Below are 21,071 nucleotides of genomic sequence, written 5' to 3'. Positions count from 1 at the left end.
ATCATACAGGGTTCTCACCCTTTTTGACCAAGAAACTTAAATACTTTTGATTCGGACCCATTCGCTATAAATCATTCAGACTGATTTGTGAGCATTTTGAATCATCATTGACCCAAAAGAACAATTCTCTCACAAATAAGAATCACTTGTTTTGTTTTAGGGCCCGTCTTATTAAATGTCTTATTTGTGAGAGAATTGGGTCAATGATGATTCAAAAATTCAAATTGCATGCTTTTCCCATATGTCAGACGTCTTTGACCATTGCGCCATGTCTTTTTTAAGGGTCTCACACAGCAGTGCCATGTTTTTTTAGACACCATGTCAAGTTACAAAGAACATCAACTTTTAAAAGGACGTCTCGAGACACCTGCGTTCAGTTACATTTAATGGTCTGAACGCCCCCTTACGCTACACAAGAGCAATATCTAGGAGATGAGATACTTAAATTCATAATAGAAATTCCCACGCCTTTTAACATTTAACAATTTCCATTACTTTTCCAGGCCTGGAAATCACAATTTTAAAATGTTGCATAGACTACAACAGTGACTTAGATTTGCACAACAATGGGAAAGTACGGGAACACTTTATTGATACCTTTTAATACAATTATTTGAAAAAAAAAAAAAAACTATCCTTTAATGATGATGGTTACAAAGGATCTGAGATATCATTAGTAGTTAAACCAGAATCAAGGCATTCACCACATGCCTTAAAACACTTCTAGAGCTTTTCATGATAAGAACGGCACTGGCAACACACGTTTGAAACTATGCTTGATACCTACAGTGCACGATTAGTCTTGTTAAACTGATCACAGTTTTCTGTATTCTAGCTTGAGTGAACAACCATGTTACATTTGATTGGTTTGGTTTTGTTGAAATGAAAATCCTTAATAATGGGAGATGGAGTGCCAATCCACAGTCATCCAGCGGCTAACTGTAACATGTATTTCAGACAGTTGAAATCTAAGCAACCCCTTTTTGTCCACTAAACGTGGTACAAAAGAACCAGAAACAAAGAAATAATAAAAAGATATTTGGAAGACAGTAGGTACAAGAGTTGACTAAGAAAAAGATGTTCTGTGTTCGAAAAACCATATAAGTGGTATTACTAGCCTACATATCATTTCAGAGTCAAACAGGAAGGCAGAAGTTTGGAGTTTCCAAACCAATGTGTAGTGCTTCTTCAAGATCTCGTAACGATCAATTTAACCTTTTCACACTTAGTTACTCTGCTCCTGCTTCTTCATTTCCCTCGATCTCTACCAGCACGGCATGGCGGTTCGCCTGTGTGCCCTCTCTGAAGAACACCTTCTTGATGACGCCTGCTTTGGGTGCACGGATGGTATGCTGCCCAGAAAGAGAAGGAAGTGGTCAGATGTTGTCACAGTGGGGATAATAAACACTGAATCAGAAAGTGACCTCACCTCCATTTTCATGGCATTCATCACCATTAATGGATCTCCTTTCTGGACGAAGTCTCCAACCTTGACTAGCACCTACAAAGTGAAAGGTCAATATAAACCTTTACTGAAATAATGCATTACTCAGAAGTATACAAGCACTTGTTAAATTAGTAGGATTAAATTATGGATAGAATGCTAACTGGGAATCAGTCCAGATTTTGGAATAGCATATCACCATACTATTCGTACTATATCTGCCGTAACTATATACGTAGTATCCAATATGCTATTTTGAACATGGCATCAGTTACCTTTTCAATTGTCCCTGTCATGGGTGCAACAGCACCCCCCTGTGCACTGAAGGCACTAACACCAGCCAGGAACTTGGGCACAGGGATGTCCACCTGGGCACTTCCTTCCTGAAAGTGACAACAAAACAAATTAGACTACAAACAGACCATACTCCAGTCATTTCATAGATATCAAAGCATGATATACATTGATACTCACCATAGAGAAGATGTGTATGGTGTTTTCTAGAATGACTAATTTAGGTCGGGATAGTACTCCATTGACAGAGCAGCACAGGTATGTCACGTCTCCCTCCAACTGAAGCTCCCCAGACACAAGGAACACTTCACCTGCAGTCTGACAGTAAGTTTAAAATACAATAACTGATGATGTTACACTAAACCTTCTCCATGACCAATCCCTCAAACAATAATATTTTTTTTATACTTCTTGATTGACAATGCAGTTTTGCAAGCACATGAGTTCATAAGTCAACATTTCAGTCTGAGAATGTAAATTTACCTTCATACTGTATGTCCCATCTGGGTTGTATGTAACAGATAGTGCCACTTCTGTAAAAAAAAATACAACAAAATTTGTTAACTGTGCCTTTAAGCAGCTTGGAAAATTCCAGAAAATAATGTAGTTTTTTTGGCAAGTAAGCAATTAGCTACTGAATTGGAGGTGTACCTGTGGATGTATTTTAAGGCCTACATCTAAACTCTGTGCCTATTTGCTTAAAGTAATGAGAAAATCAAAAGAAACCAGCAAAGACCTCAGAAAAAAATGGTGGACTTCCACAAGTCTTGTTCATCCTTGGGAGCAATTTCCAAATGCCTGAAAATACCACGTTCATCTGTACAAACAATAGTACACAAGTATAAACACCATGGGACCACACAGCATCATACCGCTCAGGAAGGAGATGCATTCTGTCTCTTAGAGATTAATGTAGTTTGATGCGAAAAGTGTTAATCAATCCCAAAACAACAGCAAATGACCTTGTGAAGTCGCAAATGGGTCTTCCAATTGGACAATGACCCCAAGCATACCTCCAAAGTAGTGGCAAAATGGCTTAAAGACAACAAAGTCAAGGTATTGGTGTGGCAATCAAAAGCCCTGACCTCAATCCGAAAGGAAATTTGTGAGCAGAACTGAAAAAGCGTGTGCAAGCAAGGAGGCCTACAAATCTGACTCCGTTACACCAGTTCTGTCTGGAGGAATGGGCCAAAATTCCAGCAACTTAGACGCTTGTGGAAGAATACCCAAAGTATTTGACCCAAGTTAAACAATATAAAGGCAATGCTACCAAATACTAACAAAGTGTAGTTAAACTTCTGACCCTCTGGGAATGTGATGAAAGAAATAAAAGCTGCAATAAATAATTTTCTCTATTATTATTCTGACATTTCACATTTTTAACAGAGTAGTGATCCTAACTGACCTAAGACAGGGAAAATGCTCTACCATTAAATGTCAGGAATTGTGAAAAACTCAACTTGAGGTCCCCATACCAATTTTAGATTGATTACTTGAGAAAGAAATACATCAGTGATGATCAGAGACAATATATGAAATACTATGGATCAATATTTACTGACTAATCCATTATTTTGTACATGTAGATTGGGGTCAAAATGTTTTGCTTTGAGCTGATTTTGAAGTAAAACTACAAGTAATAACTTTAGGAAGGTGGCAGCATCATTCTTTTATTTTTACACAGAGATAGATAGCTCTATTACTAGAATCAGTTGACTTCACTCCTCGTAGCAATGGTTTGAGTCCAAAAAGGGGGGAAACAATTTCTTGTATTGTTTTTCTAAAGTTGGAGTGCCTATAACTCCCAAAATATTAAAGATATCTTAATATCATTTAAAATTCTTGACTCTCAATGTGGCTCCAGATGTACATTTCTAAATTTTACCTACAATATTATTAATGGTCGAAAACCAAATGTGGGTTTCATGGTATAAAGCTAGTTTGTCTTGTCCAACAAAACAAAGGTCTGAAGTCAAAAATAATGTTGAAAATATATAGATAAACAGTAGATATGGCACTCAACTGAAAGTTGAAAGTTTTGATTTTACAGTGAAATATGACCCAGAACTTCTTCAATAGGTTCATCCACACTGCTGCGCTTGCCATAGACAATCCTCCTTCACTATGATCAATGCCATCTCATTAGAGCTTGTATATAATGCAATGAAACGTTTGCTTTATAAGAAGAATGATCACATATGCTGTCTATCAATAAGCACATTGATCATAAATGCATTCATAATGATATTCATGCTAATTGATCCTCTGGAACTTTTAACCATCTGATCAAAGCAACAATTACAGGATACTTTAGATACATAGTCACGATTCATTGGCAAAAGCTTGACCCCTGACCCTTCAAAATCTTATGTGACATCTATTGTGCACATATTACTAATGTACTGAACAATTCCTAAATATGTCCAAACAATTTCAAGGAATAGGTCACCAAAAATGAAAATGGTCATCAATTCACTCAATCCAAACCAAATGGAAATGGGTTTGGAATAACATGAGGGTGAGTAAAAAATTTAATTATTTTATGGTTAAGCTAAAATCAGCTCTGTGACAATCTTCAAAAGTACTTCTACAATGCAGAATTTTGTAGGTATGTGTTCTGTATAACTCGTTTCCAAAAGCCATCATTCAAAATCAAACCATGTTGACATGTGCTGGCATCACTTCACAGTGTTTGTTTATTAGAGCATGAACACTTACTGTTGTCCCCTAACTTCAGTGTCAGGTTCCTGCAGTGCACAACATTGAGTCGTCTCCCATTACTGGACGCAAACGGCGAGAACATGTCTGCAAGAGGAAGCTACTGGTTAACAAGCTTTAAGTGCTCATAGCAAAAAAATGCTGTTTTTGGTAAATATACACAACAGTCTAATGATTGAAAACACTTGACTGAATTCATGTTTCTCATGATCTTAAAAACCTTTAAATCTCAAGGTTTTTCTTACATGTTTGGAATTAGTTGTGTAGACCAATATACATTTTGTCTACATATGAATTTCTTGACAAAAGAGCTTGAATCTAGACAGAGTATAAAGAAGCTTTAAACATTATATATTCACTGATGAGCCAAAACATTATAACCACATGCCTAACATGCTGTTGGTCCTCCACGTGCGGTCAAAACAGTGCTGACCCACAAAGACATGGACTCTAGAACACCCCTGAAGGTGTCCTGAGGTATCTGGTTCCAGGACATTAACAGCAGATCCTTCAAATCCTGTAAGTTGCGTGGTGAAGCCACCGTGGATCACTGCCATCAGGGAATACCATTGCCATGAAGGGTTGTACCTGGTCTGTAACTATGTTTAGGTAGGTGGCACGTGTCAAATTGACGTTCACATGAATGGCCGGGCCCAGGGTTTCCCAGCAGATCTTTGCCCAGAGCAACACACTCCCTCCACCATGTTGTCGTCTTCCCAAAGTGCATTCTGGTGCCATCACTTCCCCAGGTAAACGGCACACATGTACATAGCCGTCCACGTGATGTAAAAGAAAACAGGACTCATCAGACCCGATGAACTTCTTCCACTGTTAAAAGGTCCAGTTTCGATGCTCGTGTGCCCATTGTAAGCACTTTCAATTATGGACAGGGGTCATCATGGGCAATGTCGGTAGGTACTCACCACTGCTGACCGGGAGCACCCCACAAGCCTTGTCGTATCAGAGATGCTCTGACCCAGTCGTCTGGCCATAACAATTTAGCCTTTATCGAAGTCGCTCAGGTCTTTCATCCTGCCCATTTCTCCTGCATTCAACATGTTGACTACGAGAACTGATTGTTCACTTACCATCTAATCTACCCAGACTATGATATGTGGCCTTGTTAGGAGATGATCAATGTTATTTGCTTCAGCTGTGAGTGGCCATAATGTTTTGGCTCGTGTGTATGTGTGTGTGTATATTTATATTTATATAGCTTTGAGAGTGTAGACTCAATTCTCACCATTGGACTGGTTCCTGTATGTCTGTGTGTGCTGTTGTTCCTGTAGCAGCAGACCCAGAGCCGCCTGACACAGCACTTCCCCAGACGGGCTCTGAGGTGGGGGGAACAGCTCATCGTAGTGCTGCGGGATGAAACTGGTGTGAACGTTCCCCGCATCAAAATCTGGATGCCCTGAAAGACTCAATAAAAACTCGATGTTGGTGTTGAGACCCACAATCTGAGAGAGAAGAGAGATCAGAGTAAAATTTTACTGTAAACAATATCAGATGTTCAAAGTAACTTAATATCTCTTGTCTTAATGTGGATAATTATTGATGAAAATGATTGCATTAAAATCAGTAATCAAGGCAGTGTGGGTGGGGCAACATCTATTACCCAAAACTATCACAACCCAATCAAATATAGATGATGAAATCAAGTTTCACCCTTCATTGTTTGCAGATGAATATTCTGTATCATTTGGAAATACGTCACATTACAGACGTTTACAGTGTTGTGAAAAGTATTGTTATAAATGTTTGAGAGTGTGTGCTAACATTGTACTGTCGCAGGCAGTATCTGAGTCTCTTCAGAGCAGCGGAGCGATCTTCACCCCAAACCACCAGTTTAGCGATCATGGGGTCATAGTGAGCAGACACCTCATCACCTTACACAACACAAACAAACATATACAGCAGTTACAAATCAGAAACCATACTCAGATCGAGAGAGCCATTCAAACTTAGAAGTCTCTTTGTGAGAAAACCAGATTCAATAATTCATAACTAAATACAGCCTTTACTGTGATGTGGTCTTTAGTTTTCCCTCCAGTGAAAATCCAGTTTTTAACCTTGTTTATGTGTCCATATGGTGTTGTTTATATGCTAGAAGACATATCATGAGTGAAATCTGCAGTCAACACCATGGCTGAGCATTTTCGCCTTGGAACTGCAGAGTACCAAAGACAATCTCAAAAACACGGATTCAGACAGACAGGGTTTCATACGTCACAAACCTAAGGAACCAATCTCATCAACTCATGGGGTGGGGCTTTCCATATCAATAGCATACGCTACGGTGAAGCAAGGGGCATCGGGAGAAGCAGGTGTAACTACATATCAGTATTTTGCAAGACATGTTTTCTTTTCAGATGCAAAGTTGTGAAAGGACAAATGGTGAGTCTTCATGTTACCAAAGGATCTGAGATAAATGGGTGCACTTTATTTGGAAATTCGTAATGTCCCATCAAAACTTCTACGGCTTTGCTGTAGTCATTTTCCAGAGAACTGTTTTGAAAATTTTACCCAAAAACAGATGGGTTTTGCCAGCTGCAGGTCAAGTGGTGCAGGGGTGAGTGGAGATGGAGGTGGGAATTCATTTGCATATTCATAGATCCACACATACTAAATGAGGCAATGGTGTGGAGTTATATTTAAGCCTTTTAAGATTTTATCAGATTCAAAAGCAAGAAATAAGAAAATATATTTGGCTCAATGAAAATGAATCTGATGTTAGGACTATTTTTGTATTGTGACATTATTTGCACATTTTTTAAGTAACATATGGATACATGAATATATAGCATAAATTCAGAATATATAGTTGTAAAAATGAATATACATAGTTATAAATCCAAATATATAAATGTACATTTGAATATAGTAATCATTTTTTTATATAATGTTCTATAAATATATATATTTTAAAATATTATTGCCAGACGGGCTGGTTTGAGTATTTCTGGGGTTTACACACACAACAGTCTCTAGAATTTACTCAGAATGGTGCCAAAAACTAAAAACATCCAGTGAGCCGCTTGTTGATGAGAGAGGTCAACGGAGAATGGCCAGAATGGTTCGAGCTAACGGTAACTCAGATAACCACTCTGTACAATTGTAGTGAGAAGAACATCATCTCTGAATGCTGATCTGAGATGTGGGTTGGTGCTGTTTTAACAGCACGAGAGGGACCTACACAATATTAGACATGTGGTTTTAATGTTGTGGCAGATCGGTCTATATATAATTGTTAAACCAAAATAATAAAAAATGGATGGATGGACAGACGGATAAATGTTCTATTTTATTTTTATTTTTTTTCACCATTTGATTTTGAGGTCAATTATGACCCTGACATGTCTTTGAGACATTCACCTGTAAATGCCCATGTACATTTTGAAACAATGAAAACTACCTTCACGAACCCCCGTCTCTATGCGTGTGCTCTGATCTCCCTGAGGGGTGGACAGATGAAGCAGTGGTCCTGCTCCAGGGAGGAAGTTGTTATTAGGGTCTTCAGCATAAATTCTGGCTTCAAAAGAGTGACCCATCAACACAATCTGCTCCTGAGTGAGGGGCAACTTCTCACCCGCCGCCACCTGATGGACAAAACCACCACAAAACATCAGTGCAACATCGGATTCATGACCACTAATTCACACAAAAATCCTTTCACACTCATTCTGAATTAAGTAAAAAGTTATATAATAACATGAATATCTAAAAACAAATTCAGGTATAATTGTGACCCCATGTGGACAACTCTATTACAGCATTATATTCATTTAATAAAAAACAGCTAATTCTTTTAATTGGTTCATTTTCCCACCTAGAAGTTGCTCACAAAAATCATAATAGACAGGGACAAGAACAAAATATGAGCAGTACATTCCCTCCTTGTCCTAACAGGCTCCATGTGATCAACCCGCAAAATAAGTAAACAAAAGTTAACGTCCTGTATCATGTCTCACCCTCAGCTGCCACTCCACCAGATCAGTTCCTGTGATCATCTCTGACACCGGATGCTCCACCTGCAGTCGTGTGTTCATCTCCATGAAGTAGAAATTGTGCTGCGCATCCATGATGAATTCCACTGTGCCTGTTACATGTTATTAATACATAATAACATAATAAACAGTTTGAAATGCATAGCATACTTGACTTTCTATAAAACTTTGGTATTAGTTGAACATTATTTTCTTGTTTACAATGTCACATGATCTTATTCATGCTGTCTTCAACTGACTGAGACAGTAATGTCACTCATAGATGACATCACATGACATCATAATCATCACCTGCTCCCACATAGTTGACGGCTTTAGCCGCCCGCACTGCTGCCTCCCCGAGTCGCCGCCTGACCTCAGGACTGATGCCTGGCTGTGATCACACACACACACACACACACACACGACAATCAAATTGTTACCAAAGTGATTTTTAAATGAATGGTTCACCCAAAAAGAAAAATGCATCATTTACTCACCCTCATGCCATCCCAGATGTGTAATATTAATTAATTTATTCAGCAGAACACAAACGAAGATTTTTAGAAGAACATTTCAGCTCTATAGGTTTTTACAATGCAAATGAATGGGGGCAAGAACTTTGAAGGTCAAAAAAGCACATAAATGCAGCATAAAAGTAATCCATACGACAATGGTATTTTAAAGAAATATTTCACCCAAAAATAAAAATTCTCCCAGATATGTATGACTTTCCGTCTTCAGCAGAACAGAAATGAAGTTGTTTATAAGCACAGTTCAGCTCTGTTTGTCTGTACAATGCATGTGAATGGGTGCCATCAGGCTGCTGGCTGTTTGAAGGTATAAAAGGCATATTTAGGCAGCATAAAAGTAATTCACACGACTCCAGTCGATCAATTAATGTCTTCTGAAACAAATCAAAGAATTTACATTTTTGGGTGAACTATTCTTTTAATACCGTATATGTCTTCTGAAGCGATGCAATCTCTTTGGGTGCAAAACAGATAAATACTGAAGTCCTTTTTTTTTTACTACAAATCTCCACTTTCAGAATGTGAAAGACAAAGTGGAGATTTATAGTAAAAAGGACTTAAATATTGATCTGTTACTCACCCACACCAATAATATCACTTCTGAAGACATGGATTAAACCACTGGAGTATATATGTAATATGGATTTCTTTTATGCTGCCTTTGTGATTTTTGGAGCTTGAAAGGTTTGGTCACCATTCACTTGACCTGTATGGACCTACAGAGCTAAAGTATTCTAAAAACCTTCATTCTTACACATTCATGTGTAAGTCATACACATTTGGGATGGCATGAGGGTGAGTAAATGATGAGAGAAATTTCATTTTTGGGTGAAGAGAGAAAATGACAAAAAATTAAAGGGATAGTTCATCCATAAAATTTAAGTTCTGTCATTTACCCTCGTATCGTTCTAAAATGCATATATCACTTCATTAATTTGACTAGAGCCCTATATTCCAAGTCTTCTGAAGCCATATGATAGCTTTTTAAGAAATGTCAGCAGTCACCGGTAATCAACATTATGCCACAAATGTTGTTAAATGATCTTAACTTGATTTGAACCAGGAATATTCCTTTAACAGTTGTGGTCACTATGAAAAATTACTTTATGGAGAAGAGCATACGGCTTTGGAACGACATGAAAGTGAGTACATAATGACAGAATTTAGATTTTTGAGCGAATTATTCCTTTCAATGCTTTATAGCAGACTTTATAACAAAAATGCACATTTGCATATTTTATCTCAAAGACAAACTCAGCAAGAGTGTGATTCTTACCCCTGGAGCTTCCTCTATGATCTTCTGGTGTCGTCTCTGAACACTACAGTCTCTCTCAAAGAGATATACTGCATTACCATACTGATCACCAAACACCTGCACCTCTACGTGTCTAAGCAACAACACACACACATAGCATACAAAATAACATCAGAGGAATCATTTTCATCTTTAGGTGGACTAACTCTTTAAATAATGTGAACTGAGATTGGTAAACAAGCCAGACCTGGGATTCTCCACAAACTTCTCTATTAGCATGACATCATCATTGAATGACTTGCGGGCTTCTCTCCGTGCGGACTCAAGCTGTTCGTGGAAATCTGCTTCAGAGTGTGCAATTCGCATTCCCTGCGTAAGTCAATGAAGACAGGCTTTAGGAAACTCTGTAAAACTCTATAAATTGCAAATAATTATATTACGGAAATGGTTGGTGAAATTACAGCTCACTTTCCCTCCGCCACCACGAACGGCTTTGATCATCACAGGGAAGCCAATCTTGGCTGCCTCACTTTGAAGCTTCACATCTGATTGGTCCTCTCCATGGTAACCTTCAATGATAGGCACACCGGCAGCTGACATAATGTATTTCGATGTGCTACAACAAACAACAAATTGTTAAATTAGAAACTATAGAAGGAAAGTTCACTCAGACAAACTGAAAAGTTTCAAATAGATAAAGACCTATATATGTATGGAGGAAGCCATATTATAAATGGTTGCTAGGCAACTGCTATGGTGTTGAGGGTGATTAATAGAGAGTTATTAGGGTATTTTGGGTGGTTGCTAGGGTGTTGATGGTGGTTGCTAGGGGGGTATTAGGGTTTTCTGGATTGTAGTTAAGGCATTTCTAAGTGGTTGCTGGAACATTTCTAGGGCATTGTTAAGTGGGTGTAGGGGGTTGCTAGGGAGCTTGTAGGGTGTTCTGGGTGGTTGCTAGGCAGTTCCTAGGGTGTTGAATTTATTCGGGTGTTCTAGGTGGTTTCTGGGGCACAGCTATAGGGTTGTTAGGTGTTTGCAAGGGTGTTCTACATGGTTGCCAAGCAGTTGCTAGGGTGCTGAGGGTGGTTGTTAGAGAGGTATTAGGGTGTTCTGGGTGGTTGCTAGGCAGTTACTAGGATGCTTATGGTCTTTCGGATGGGACGTTAAACCGAGGTCCTGACTCTCTGGGGTCATTAAAAATCCCTAGGGCACTTTCTCGTAAAGAGTAGGGGTTTAACCCCGGTGTCCTGGCCAAATTCCCCCATTGGCCCCTATCTATCATGGCCTCCTAATAATCTCCATCCCTGAATTGGCTACATCACTCTACCATCTCCTCTCCACCAATAGCTGGTGTGTGGTGGGCGTTCTGGCGCACTATGGCTGCCGTCGCATCATCCAGGTGGATGCTGCACACTGGTGGTGGTTGAGGAGATTCCCCCTATAATATGTAAAGCGCTTTGAGTTTGAGAAAAGCGCTATATAAATGTAAGTTGTTGTTGTTGTTGCTTGGCAGGTATTAAGGTGTTCTGTATCGTAGCTAAGGCATTGCTAGGTGGTTGTTGTGATATTGCTAGAGTGTTTCTAAGTGTTTGCTAGGGTGTTCTTGGTGGTTACTGGGCAGTTGGTGGGGTGTTGAGTATGGTTGCATGGCAGTTATTAGGGTGTTCTAGGTAGTTACTATAGTATTACTAGGCGGCTGCTGGGGCACTGCCATATTGTTGTTAGGTGTTTGCTAAGGTGTTGAGGGTGGTTGCTAGAGAGTTATTAGGTTGTTCAGGATGGTATATAGGGTATTTCTAGTTGGTTGCTGAAGCATTGCAAGAGAATTCTTAAGTGTTTGCTAGAGTGTTGAGGGTGGTTGCTAGGGTGTTATTAGAGGGTTGCTGGGGCACAGCTATAGGGTTGTTAGGTGTGTGCTAGGGTGTACTACATGGCTGCTAGGCAGTTGCTTGTGTGCTGAAGGTGGTTGCTCAGGAGGCATTCGTGTTCTGGATCGTAGCTAAGGCATTGATAAGTGATTCTTGGGGTATTGCTAGAGTGTTAAGTGTTTGCTAAATGGTTCTGGGTGGTTGCTGGGGTTGTTGAGCATGGTTGCTAGGGAGTTTTTAGGGTGTTCTAGGTAGTTGCTTGGGTATTACTAGGCAGTTGCTGGGGCACTGCAATAGCATTGTTAGGTGTTTGTTAGGGTATTTTGTGTGGCTGCTAAGAAGTTGCTAGGGTGCAGAGGGTGGATGCTAGGAAGGTATTAGGATTTTCTGGATTGTAGCTAAGGCTTGAAATTCAGGTGGTTGCTGGAGTATTTCAAGAGTTTTTAAGTGTTTGCTCTAGTTAGCTGCAAGGATGTTGAAGGTGGTTGCTAAGCAGTTCTTAGGGTGTTCTGAGTGGTTGCTAGGGCAGTGCTAAGTGGTTGCTGGACCATTGTTAGAGCATTGGTAGGTGTTTGCAAATGATTCCTGGGTGGAATTGTAGGCAGTTTCTAGGATGCTATGGGTGGTTGCTAGGCAATAGCTAGGGTGCTGAGGAGAGGAAAAAATATTATAATATAAGTATTGTGATATTTTTTCACGTGATATTGTATCAATATTTGCACGCTAAATATCAATATTTTACCACATTAATACTATAGTGACTGGAAAAAATTTATCTTTGCCAAATCGATCTAGGAATTCAACAACAGTACCTTAGAAGTTGCGGTTATTATGCTTCACATAATCACCCTCCCTTACTAAAATGTATTACAATTTAATTGTAACATTACCTGAAGTATTTTGACAAAAATGTTAGTGTCGTATAAAATTATAGGTAAAATATATTATACTGTTGTGTATTGAAACTGTGTTGTAATAAAGAAGGCTTTTAAAAGGATTTTGGCTACTATTGTTATCATAAATACTATAGTTTTTTATAAAGACTCAGTACTTTTGACCAAACCACAGAAATAAGAGCCATTATGGGCTTTGAATTGTACATAGATGTTAGGAAATAAAGTGGCATTATTTTGTAAACTGGAACTTTTATATTAATTAAAAAAAAAAAAAAAGGAAAAAGTTATCTTAAGTCCAATGAAGATGAATGAGAAACACTGAGTGAAATATCACAATATATCGTAGTTTTGAATCGCAATACAGCAAAAACAATTGCAATAATATTGTATCGTGGCCTAAATATCTATAGTATATCGTATCGCCAGTTACAGTAACTTGTGATTCCCACCCTTAGTGCTGAGGGTGGTTTCTAGGCAGTTATTAGTGTGTTCAGGGTTGTTGCTAAGGAACTGTCATTTCTAGAGCACTGTCGGGTGTTTACTAGGGTGCTATGGATGGTCGCTAGGGTGTTGAGGGTTGTTGCTAGGCAGTTGCTAAGGTGTTGCTCTCAGCAGGGAGTTATTGGGGTGTTCTGTGCGGTTTCTAGGACATTACTGGGTGTTTTTGCAAATGTTCCTCATGACCATTCCGTTTAGGTTTAAAACTCGAACCTCTTAATTCCCATGTCACGAATGGCTGATGAAGGTGGGCCAATGAAGATGATGCCTTCATGTTTGCACTGTTCAGCAAACTCTGTGTTTTCAGACAGGAAACCGTATCCAGGATGCACAGCCTTATCAAATAAAGAGAAAGCATTAAAAGAGTTCTGCAAGATATTCCCAAAACAAGTTGATTGTCCCCTTGCTCACATTAAAAAAGCAGCTGTAAAAGCTGACATACCTGTGCAGAGCATTTTTTGGCCACATCCAGGATCTTGTCCATGCGCAGGTAACTCTGCTGAGACGCTGCAGGCCCAATATGATATGCCTCATCTGCCTATGATTGCAAGGAGAATTTGACATATGACAATAAACTATAACCATCTAACTATATCTGTTCATCCAGATACATAACATGTCCATGGACTTTTTTAATCAAGGTTGATTTGAATGTGTAAGGAAGTGTACATTTTCTCAGATTTCTCAAAAGTATCTCTTATGAGGGGTTTTTCTCACCATTGCCACATGCATGGAATGTCTGTCTGCATCACTGTACACTGCAACAGAGCGAACGCCCATCTTCTTAGCTGTCCGCATCACCCTGCATGCTATCTCACCTCTGTTCGCAATGAGGACTTTCTCAATCCTGCCTGTACATAGACAAACGATACACATACTTTTCTCAAATATGTGAGTAAGGGACCAAAGCATCTCTTCATATTATCTATATTGCCTACTTATGAGAATCCCTCATTATGAACATATTATTAACTAGTGATCTTACCCACTGAAGCATGTCTGACAGATCCTTTGGTCCAAATCAGTTTCCTACAATAAAGAGAACATGAGATCTGACCACATGACCCAACAGTCAATGTATGTGCTGCTGTCAAGGGCAAATACACCGACAGAGGTGACCTCACTATTTAATTTAAAACTATTCATATTGATCATTATATAAGTCTTGAATCATTGTGTCAACTCAGCATTGACGAATCTGACATATATAGTTCATCATAGTTCACCCAGTTCATCTTCAGTTTAACCTTGCATACAGTGTACATGCTTTAATAGCTCTCACTGACCCAAGACATGGTTTAAACAACGATCCGCATTTTTAGGTGACCAAAACCTTTCAATTTTAAAGAGAGAAACATTACAATACCAACCTATTGAAAAAACTATCCCATATCTGATTAGCTAAATTAGTGCTATATTTTGAACCCTAGACGATTTCCACAGTCAAACTTGGATAAAACACATATTTTTCTTTGCATTATACATTAATGTATTTTGTAACTTACAGCAGATGTGAGTTTATAGTTCTGTTGATTTTAGTTGTCAGAATTACTGAAGCCATGATCGCTGTTAGCATAAATCAGCTATTCCTAAATTAGTCCTGTTCAAAAACAGCGCATTTATCTCATATCGTTTTATAGCTCCACCATCATGGAATGAATCGTTAATTTTACCTAAAGTAATTCTCAGTTTAGGTGTTCCGTATTAAACAACATTTAAATTGTAATATTAGTAGTTCTAAGTGTAGCCGCAACAGCTAGCTGATTAATTTTGTCCTAGTCAGGGCGCCGTACTTGCAGCAGCCAATAAGAATAAAGAGACTGGAGGTGGGGACTGACGCGTTTGTGAAAGGATAATGGGAAATGTAGTAGGCCAAGATGACGCTATTTATACCAAATTGTATATTTATTTTAAGTTTTATATATATATATATATATATATATATATATATATATATATATATATATATATATATATAGTTTAGTCTTTATATAAAACTAACTTTTATGAGCTGATTTTTTTGTAGCACACTTTGCTCTCCCATAGGTGCCCCATACAAGAGGTTTTACTCTTTTAAGATAAAGATAAACACATAAACAAAAACTATGCTAAATGCTAAAGACATGCAAAACTGAACAGAACATTCGTTTTTTGTTTTTTTAGAATGGAATAAATTTAGAACAAACTGATACATGCTGCAAATTAAAAGTAAGGTGGATGATATTTACAGTGAACTGCAAAACTTAGTTAGTTTGACAAATCTTGTCCATTACATGAGGTTTGATACAAACATCAGTTTCAGAACTTAAAAAAATCTGCTAATTATTCCTATTATGTGATGAGGCATATAGAGAATGTTTGGGCAAATCTATATTTAATTCCATTTTACTGGAATTTATTGATAGTTACTAGTTTTATGCTAATTGAAATGTCTCTCACAGGGGGCTGGAACTGAGTGTTTGCCTACAACTTTTCTCTGCTCTTTAACATACTTATTTCATGTCATGTTCCAAAATCTTCAGACATCAGATTAGACAACCCATAAAAAGTGGCATATGCATTACAATGAGACACACCGACAACAATAATTCATGTCAACCACATTTTAATGATTTACTGAGATCCTTATTTAAAAGTGTATCTAAACCAATAATCAGACAATAATATCATTATTAAATCACTTTATTCCTCTGTATAATACACATCTAGAGTCTCAGAGTTGTTCGTAGCCCTGCCCACGGCGTTCACGGATGAGTAAGAAAGTGAGAATTGCGATGAGGCAAATTGCTGCAGCTACAGCTCCCAAAATAATGGGGATCATCCGTTTGTTGAAATCCGCCCAGCACTCAACCTCTGGAAACAAGTCGAACAAAATGCGGTTATGTTTGGTTAAACAGATTTAAACAAATTAAATCATCATCTATTGTTTCATAAATAGCATCTGAATCTTTATGATCAATTGCATTATTGGCCGCACTTAATTCAAAATATTTTTAAGCCAACACTTAAAAACAACATCGGCCTGTATGATTAAAAGTTGGCATTTGTGTTTTGAAAAGTTTAAGCCAGATTCTCTCCCAGAATCTCTCTATACTATATGAAATGTGTCTACCTTTTCCAAATGCTCCATTAGATAGGTCAAAGGCTTGTATCTGCAGAGGCACCAGTTTAACTCTGAAGAAGTCTGCCAGTATTAGAGTCATGTCAGACTTGCACTTGAAGCTCAGGCCATTATCAGCTTTGAATAGCTTTTCATGATCCACCACTCCAACATAGGTTTTATCTATAAAGTGAGAAAAATGTAAAGTGGTAATCAACTTTTAGAAAGGGGCTGTGCAATTGCATTACATGGGTTCTCTTAAAAGTGCTTAGAAAATGGTCATGGGTGAAACCTGCCAAGATTTATCCTTCACCTGAAAAATGATGATGAAGCATTTGATAGTAATGATAAAGAATGAATAATGATGTTCCTGATGTTATCTTTTTATGTAATTTATACTAACTTTGGCAATTTTTGCAAGGAGGAGCAGGATTCAGAAGACCTTTCATAGTCTTCACATAAGAGACACCCCCGTCCTGGAAGCAGGAGAAATATTGCTATTACATTTGCATGCTGATTAAGATTACAATTTGAGATATTTTAAAGAAGTAGATAGAAAACCATATAAATAAATTCATTCAGATTGAAAACAAATTATTGTAGTTACCTTGATAAAGGTGAACTCTAGACTTCCACCATGAAATTCCAATGAGAGCACAGATCTTATATTCCCACAGTATCCTGTGGCTCGTGTTGAACTGGGATTTAAGTTGAAATAATACTTTTTCTGCAACAGAAACGAAATAAGGGCCAAAATTATATTAGTACGATGTGCAAGATTTCACACAAAGTCGTGCAAAATTAGCTAAATTGTTGTGCAGTATTGGCTTTAAAGATAAAGTGACCCAAATTTGGTAATACAATTGGACAAAACTTTCTAGGATTAGCTAAAGAAGTGTTTTTGCTACAATCCAATTTTAGTGCAAGAAGCTTTTTCGCAATGATACTTGTGTTCACGTGAAACCTTGCACAGTGCTGAAACGCAACAGCGTTGTCTGCTTTTGAATGGTTTAAGCACAAATTAACACACAAAAGAGAATAATGGCGCTTTTCACATTCATACAAAGTTTTCAATCGGGAATGCAGCTGGCAAGCTTGTTCTGTCCTTTTATTTTGTAATTTTGTGCAAAATTCTGAACACATTTTGTTCAATTACAAACATCGTACAAAACAGTATCTTACAAAATGTATAATGTGGAATGAATCTGACAGGTTTGTTTTTCAATTTAGCATTAATCATCAGCTAATCACTACCTGAAATGTGAAATGAACCTGACAGTCTTCCTCAGCGAACCACTATCTGACTTTTCACAATGTTCGTGATCAACAAAGTAAAGTTTAGATTAATATTTATTAACAAAATTGTAGGAATATAGGGCCAAATTTTGACATATTTTCTAGGATTGTCATACAAACAATGTAGCTAGTTTAAATTTAGCTGACAGGCTTGTTTCGTATTTTTAGCACTCATTCTAGCCAGCCGTTAACTGACTTGTCACAAATGTTGGTGGTCAACCAACCGAGTTCACACCCCTGTAAAACCTCTACTGCTGAGCACTAGAAGAAAAGTGCTGAGAAATTAACAGGCTTACTTTGTTCTCTCTCACGATATACTCCACTCCCAGACTGGCCCGCAAACACAATTTGCCTTGAGGGTTCCTCAAGGTGTATGTGAACTGAGGTGGAGCACTCTCTTTGGGCTGAAGAGCGGGTCTCTTGGAGATGTTGATGATGGGAGTCCTTGCATCATTGTTGATGATAGCAGGACCTTCATTTGCAGAAGCAACTACAGGCAAGGGGTCAAGAGCATTTGAGGTAACAGCTCTTCCTGTAAGCACAAAGCAAAGGTTTCAGAGGTGCCAATATATGTGGTGTTAACCAACGTAGAGGTATAAGAAGCAACACAGACAACTTATGCTACTTTCTCATTTCAAATCATATTCATCTGGACACTTTTGGGCACTTAAGTCACTTAAAATGTCTGAATTTCATTTCATTAGATGCTAATACTTTTAAGCAACTGGTGTCAAGGTGATTTTTAGTGGTTGTATGAAGTCGAAGTAGATTAACCACAGGTGTTGTTAAACACATTAACTATAAACATCTTCCACTAATGTTTGACAACCACAAGGTGTCATAATACTAGAATTGTCCATTCAAATTACTTCCAATACAATTTTATGGTAAATATAAAGACAAATCTACTCACCAGACCAAGGCAGAGAAGACAGCACAAAAGACAGGATGAAGAGGCGAATTGTGTGAGTCATTTTGAAAAACTGGCTCTTAAAGTTCAGAGCAGTTACTGTTATGGTATATCAGCTCGAACACAGCGGGTAGACTAATGCACATGTGTTTGTGAGGGTGGGCTGGATGATTTGATTCTGTCAGCTTTTGTTATTTGACATCAGGAAGCAACTTTAGTCATGCCCACAAATACTACACTGAGCTATGATATGAGTAATACCTTTCAAAATGAATAGAATAATGATAGATGTTGCCATTTGTAGTCTTTAGTCTATTCAGGTAAAGATTTTTACTCTACATTTATTTTTTGGTTTACATTTTTATTTTAGTTTACATTCATTTAATTCCAACTGTATTTATTAGCCATTTGAGTTGCGTAGACCACTACAGTGGGTGTTCTCGTGATGTACTTCCTATGCCATATGGCAATCCATAGAACAATGTACAGTATGATTAAATGTTGGGACATTTGTCACATTGACAGGGTTGGGTCTCAATCTTCCTGGAGCCTGTTTTTGGGTTTGCATCTCAAACTCTCTAGAGTCACCAACAGGTGACTATTAACTGGGGAAAAAACGATTAACTGGGGCAAGCCTCATTCAGCACACTCAAAGGGTACAATGTGTACTGACGTCTCATTGGATTTGAAATGTTTTTTTGATTCCTTGTAACAAATTCTGTCTTATGTTCATGAAATTCATCAGGTGATTGTTTCCCCCCCAAAACAGTCAATAATGTGCTAACAATTTTAACAGGCTTGGGCCCTTCATTGATGCTTTCAGCCATATTACTTATTGTTTGACTTTTCAACTCTGCATTCAATTAAAGGGATAGTTCACCCAAAAACTTTACACCCAGTAGTTTGAAGGTCCAAAACGCATATAAAGACAGCATAAAAGTAATCCATATGTCTCGAGTGGTTTAATCCATGTCTTCAGAAGCTATATGATATGAAACAGATCAATATTTAAGTCAGTTTTTAATTTAAATCTGCACTTTCACTTCCACATTCTTCTTCTTTTGTTTTTGGTGATTCACATTCTTTGTGCATATCGCCACCTACTGGGCATGGCGGAGAATTTACAGTAAAAAATGACTTAAATATTGGTTTGTTTCTCCCCCACACCTGTCATAACGCTTCAGAACACATGTATTAAACCACTGGAGTTGTATGGATTACTTTTACACTGCATTGTATATGCATGGAGCTTCAAAGTACGGGTCACCATTCACTTGCATTGTATGGACCTACAGAGCTGAAATATTTTTGTGTTCTGCAGTAGAAAGAAAGTCATACACGTCTGGGATGGCATGAGGTTGAGTAAATGATGAGAGATTTTTCATTTTTTGGTGAACTATCCCTTTAAATCTCAAATCAAATCACATTTTCAACTAACACATTCACAACTAACACAAAACAAGCAACCATGTTTATCTGGAAAACATGTTGAACCCAATTATGACAAATTAAGAGAAATTAAAATGTTTTGACTAATTGGAATGTTAAAAGAGAGGATGAGTACAATACTCAGACTTGTTTTTTCACACTTTGTTAAGTTTTCCACTTCCCTTTCCACTTAGTCTGTTGTCAACAAAAACACATTTAGTTTGGTTTTAAATGTCAAGTTGTTTTCTGTGTTTCTGTGCTTTTTTTTTATTTGAAATGTTTCAGAAAATGTTTCAAAAATACTAGAGTATATGCTATGCATGTATCTGTAATATAATTTGAATATGATTTGTGGAGACGGTATGTAATATAACATATATCGTCTTCTTTACACAATTGTTAAACCTGTCTTGTCCTGAAAGACAACCTGCTGAGGTCAAATAAATTGTGTAATAACTCTGGATGTTTGGCTAGGTATTCAACGTCAATTGTGTCAAAATGTTGATATAGTGATATACTGTACACTGATGAGCAAAAACATTATGACCATAATATGCTGTTGGTCCTCCATGCGTCACCAAAACAGTGCTGACCCGCCAAGGCATTGTGGACTTCCCCTGAAGGAGTCCTGTGGTATCTGGCATCAAGACATTAGCAGCAGCAGATACTTCAAGTGCTGTAAATTGCGAGGTGAAGCCACAGTGGATCGGACTTGATGGTCCAGCATCTGGTTGGTGAGATTTGGGAAATTTGGAGGCTAGGGCAGCACCTTGAACACTTCATCATGTTCCTCAAACCATTCCTGAACAATGTGTGCAGTGTGTCATGGCGCATTATCCTGCTGA

General features: G+C 38.0%; 2 protein-coding genes across 2 annotated transcripts; both read right to left on the bottom strand.

The window, feature by feature from the left end:
* Positions 1-545: 545 nt before the first annotated feature.
* mccc1 (methylcrotonyl-CoA carboxylase subunit) lies at positions 546-15,276 on the bottom strand. The gene is made up of 19 exons (XM_052124498.1): positions 14,998-15,276; positions 14,478-14,521; positions 14,210-14,343; positions 13,935-14,030; positions 13,706-13,827; positions 10,699-10,846; positions 10,478-10,599; positions 10,252-10,363; positions 8,755-8,836; positions 8,428-8,555; positions 7,872-8,055; positions 6,236-6,345; positions 5,700-5,916; positions 4,457-4,543; positions 2,222-2,271; positions 1,919-2,056; positions 1,720-1,827; positions 1,430-1,501; positions 546-1,352 (listed from the first exon to the last, which is right to left on the bottom strand). Exons 1-19 carry the CDS (start codon positions 15,066-15,068, stop codon positions 1,230-1,232), a joined length of 2,148 nt encoding a protein of 715 aa, XP_051980458.1. The 5' UTR covers positions 15,069-15,276; the 3' UTR covers positions 546-1,229.
* An 811-nt stretch (positions 15,277-16,087) lies between these two features.
* Positions 16,088-18,977, bottom strand: LOC127641482 (lysosome-associated membrane glycoprotein 3). Its single transcript, XM_052124510.1, has 6 exons — positions 18,802-18,977; positions 18,185-18,420; positions 17,200-17,319; positions 16,996-17,068; positions 16,605-16,775; positions 16,088-16,345 (listed from the first exon to the last, which is right to left on the bottom strand). Exons 1-6 carry the CDS (start codon positions 18,860-18,862, stop codon positions 16,206-16,208), a joined length of 801 nt encoding a protein of 266 aa, XP_051980470.1. The 5' UTR covers positions 18,863-18,977; the 3' UTR covers positions 16,088-16,205.
* Between the last annotated feature and the right edge of the window lie 2,094 nt (positions 18,978-21,071).

Source organism: Xyrauchen texanus, chromosome 50 (genome assembly GCF_025860055.1).
Source record: "Xyrauchen texanus isolate HMW12.3.18 chromosome 50, RBS_HiC_50CHRs, whole genome shotgun sequence".
NCBI lineage: Eukaryota > Metazoa > Chordata > Actinopteri > Cypriniformes > Catostomidae > Xyrauchen > Xyrauchen texanus.
This window is presented reverse-complemented; position numbering and strand designations above follow the sequence as displayed.

Coding starts and splice junctions, on each gene's coding strand:
- mccc1 (XM_052124498.1), bottom strand. CDS start 15,068: ATGCTAACAGCGATCATGGCTTCAGTAATTCTGACAACTAAAATCAAC. Junction 13,828..13,934: donor CCAAAAAATGCTCTGCACAG/GTATGTCAGCTT, acceptor TTATTTGATAAG/GCTGTGCATCCTGGATACGG. Junction 10,600..10,698: donor TTCGTGGTGGCGGAGGGAAA/GTGAGCTGTAAT, acceptor TGACTTACGCAG/GGAATGCGAATTGCACACTC.
- LOC127641482 (XM_052124510.1), bottom strand. CDS start 18,862: ATGACTCACACAATTCGCCTCTTCATCCTGTCTTTTGTGCTGTCTTCT. Junction 16,776..16,995: donor TCCTTGCAAAAATTGCCAAA/GTTAGTATAAAT, acceptor CTCACTTTATAG/ATAAAACCTATGTTGGAGTG. Junction 16,346..16,604: donor TAATGGAGCATTTGGAAAAG/GTAGACACATTT, acceptor ACTTGTTTCCAG/AGGTTGAGTGCTGGGCGGAT.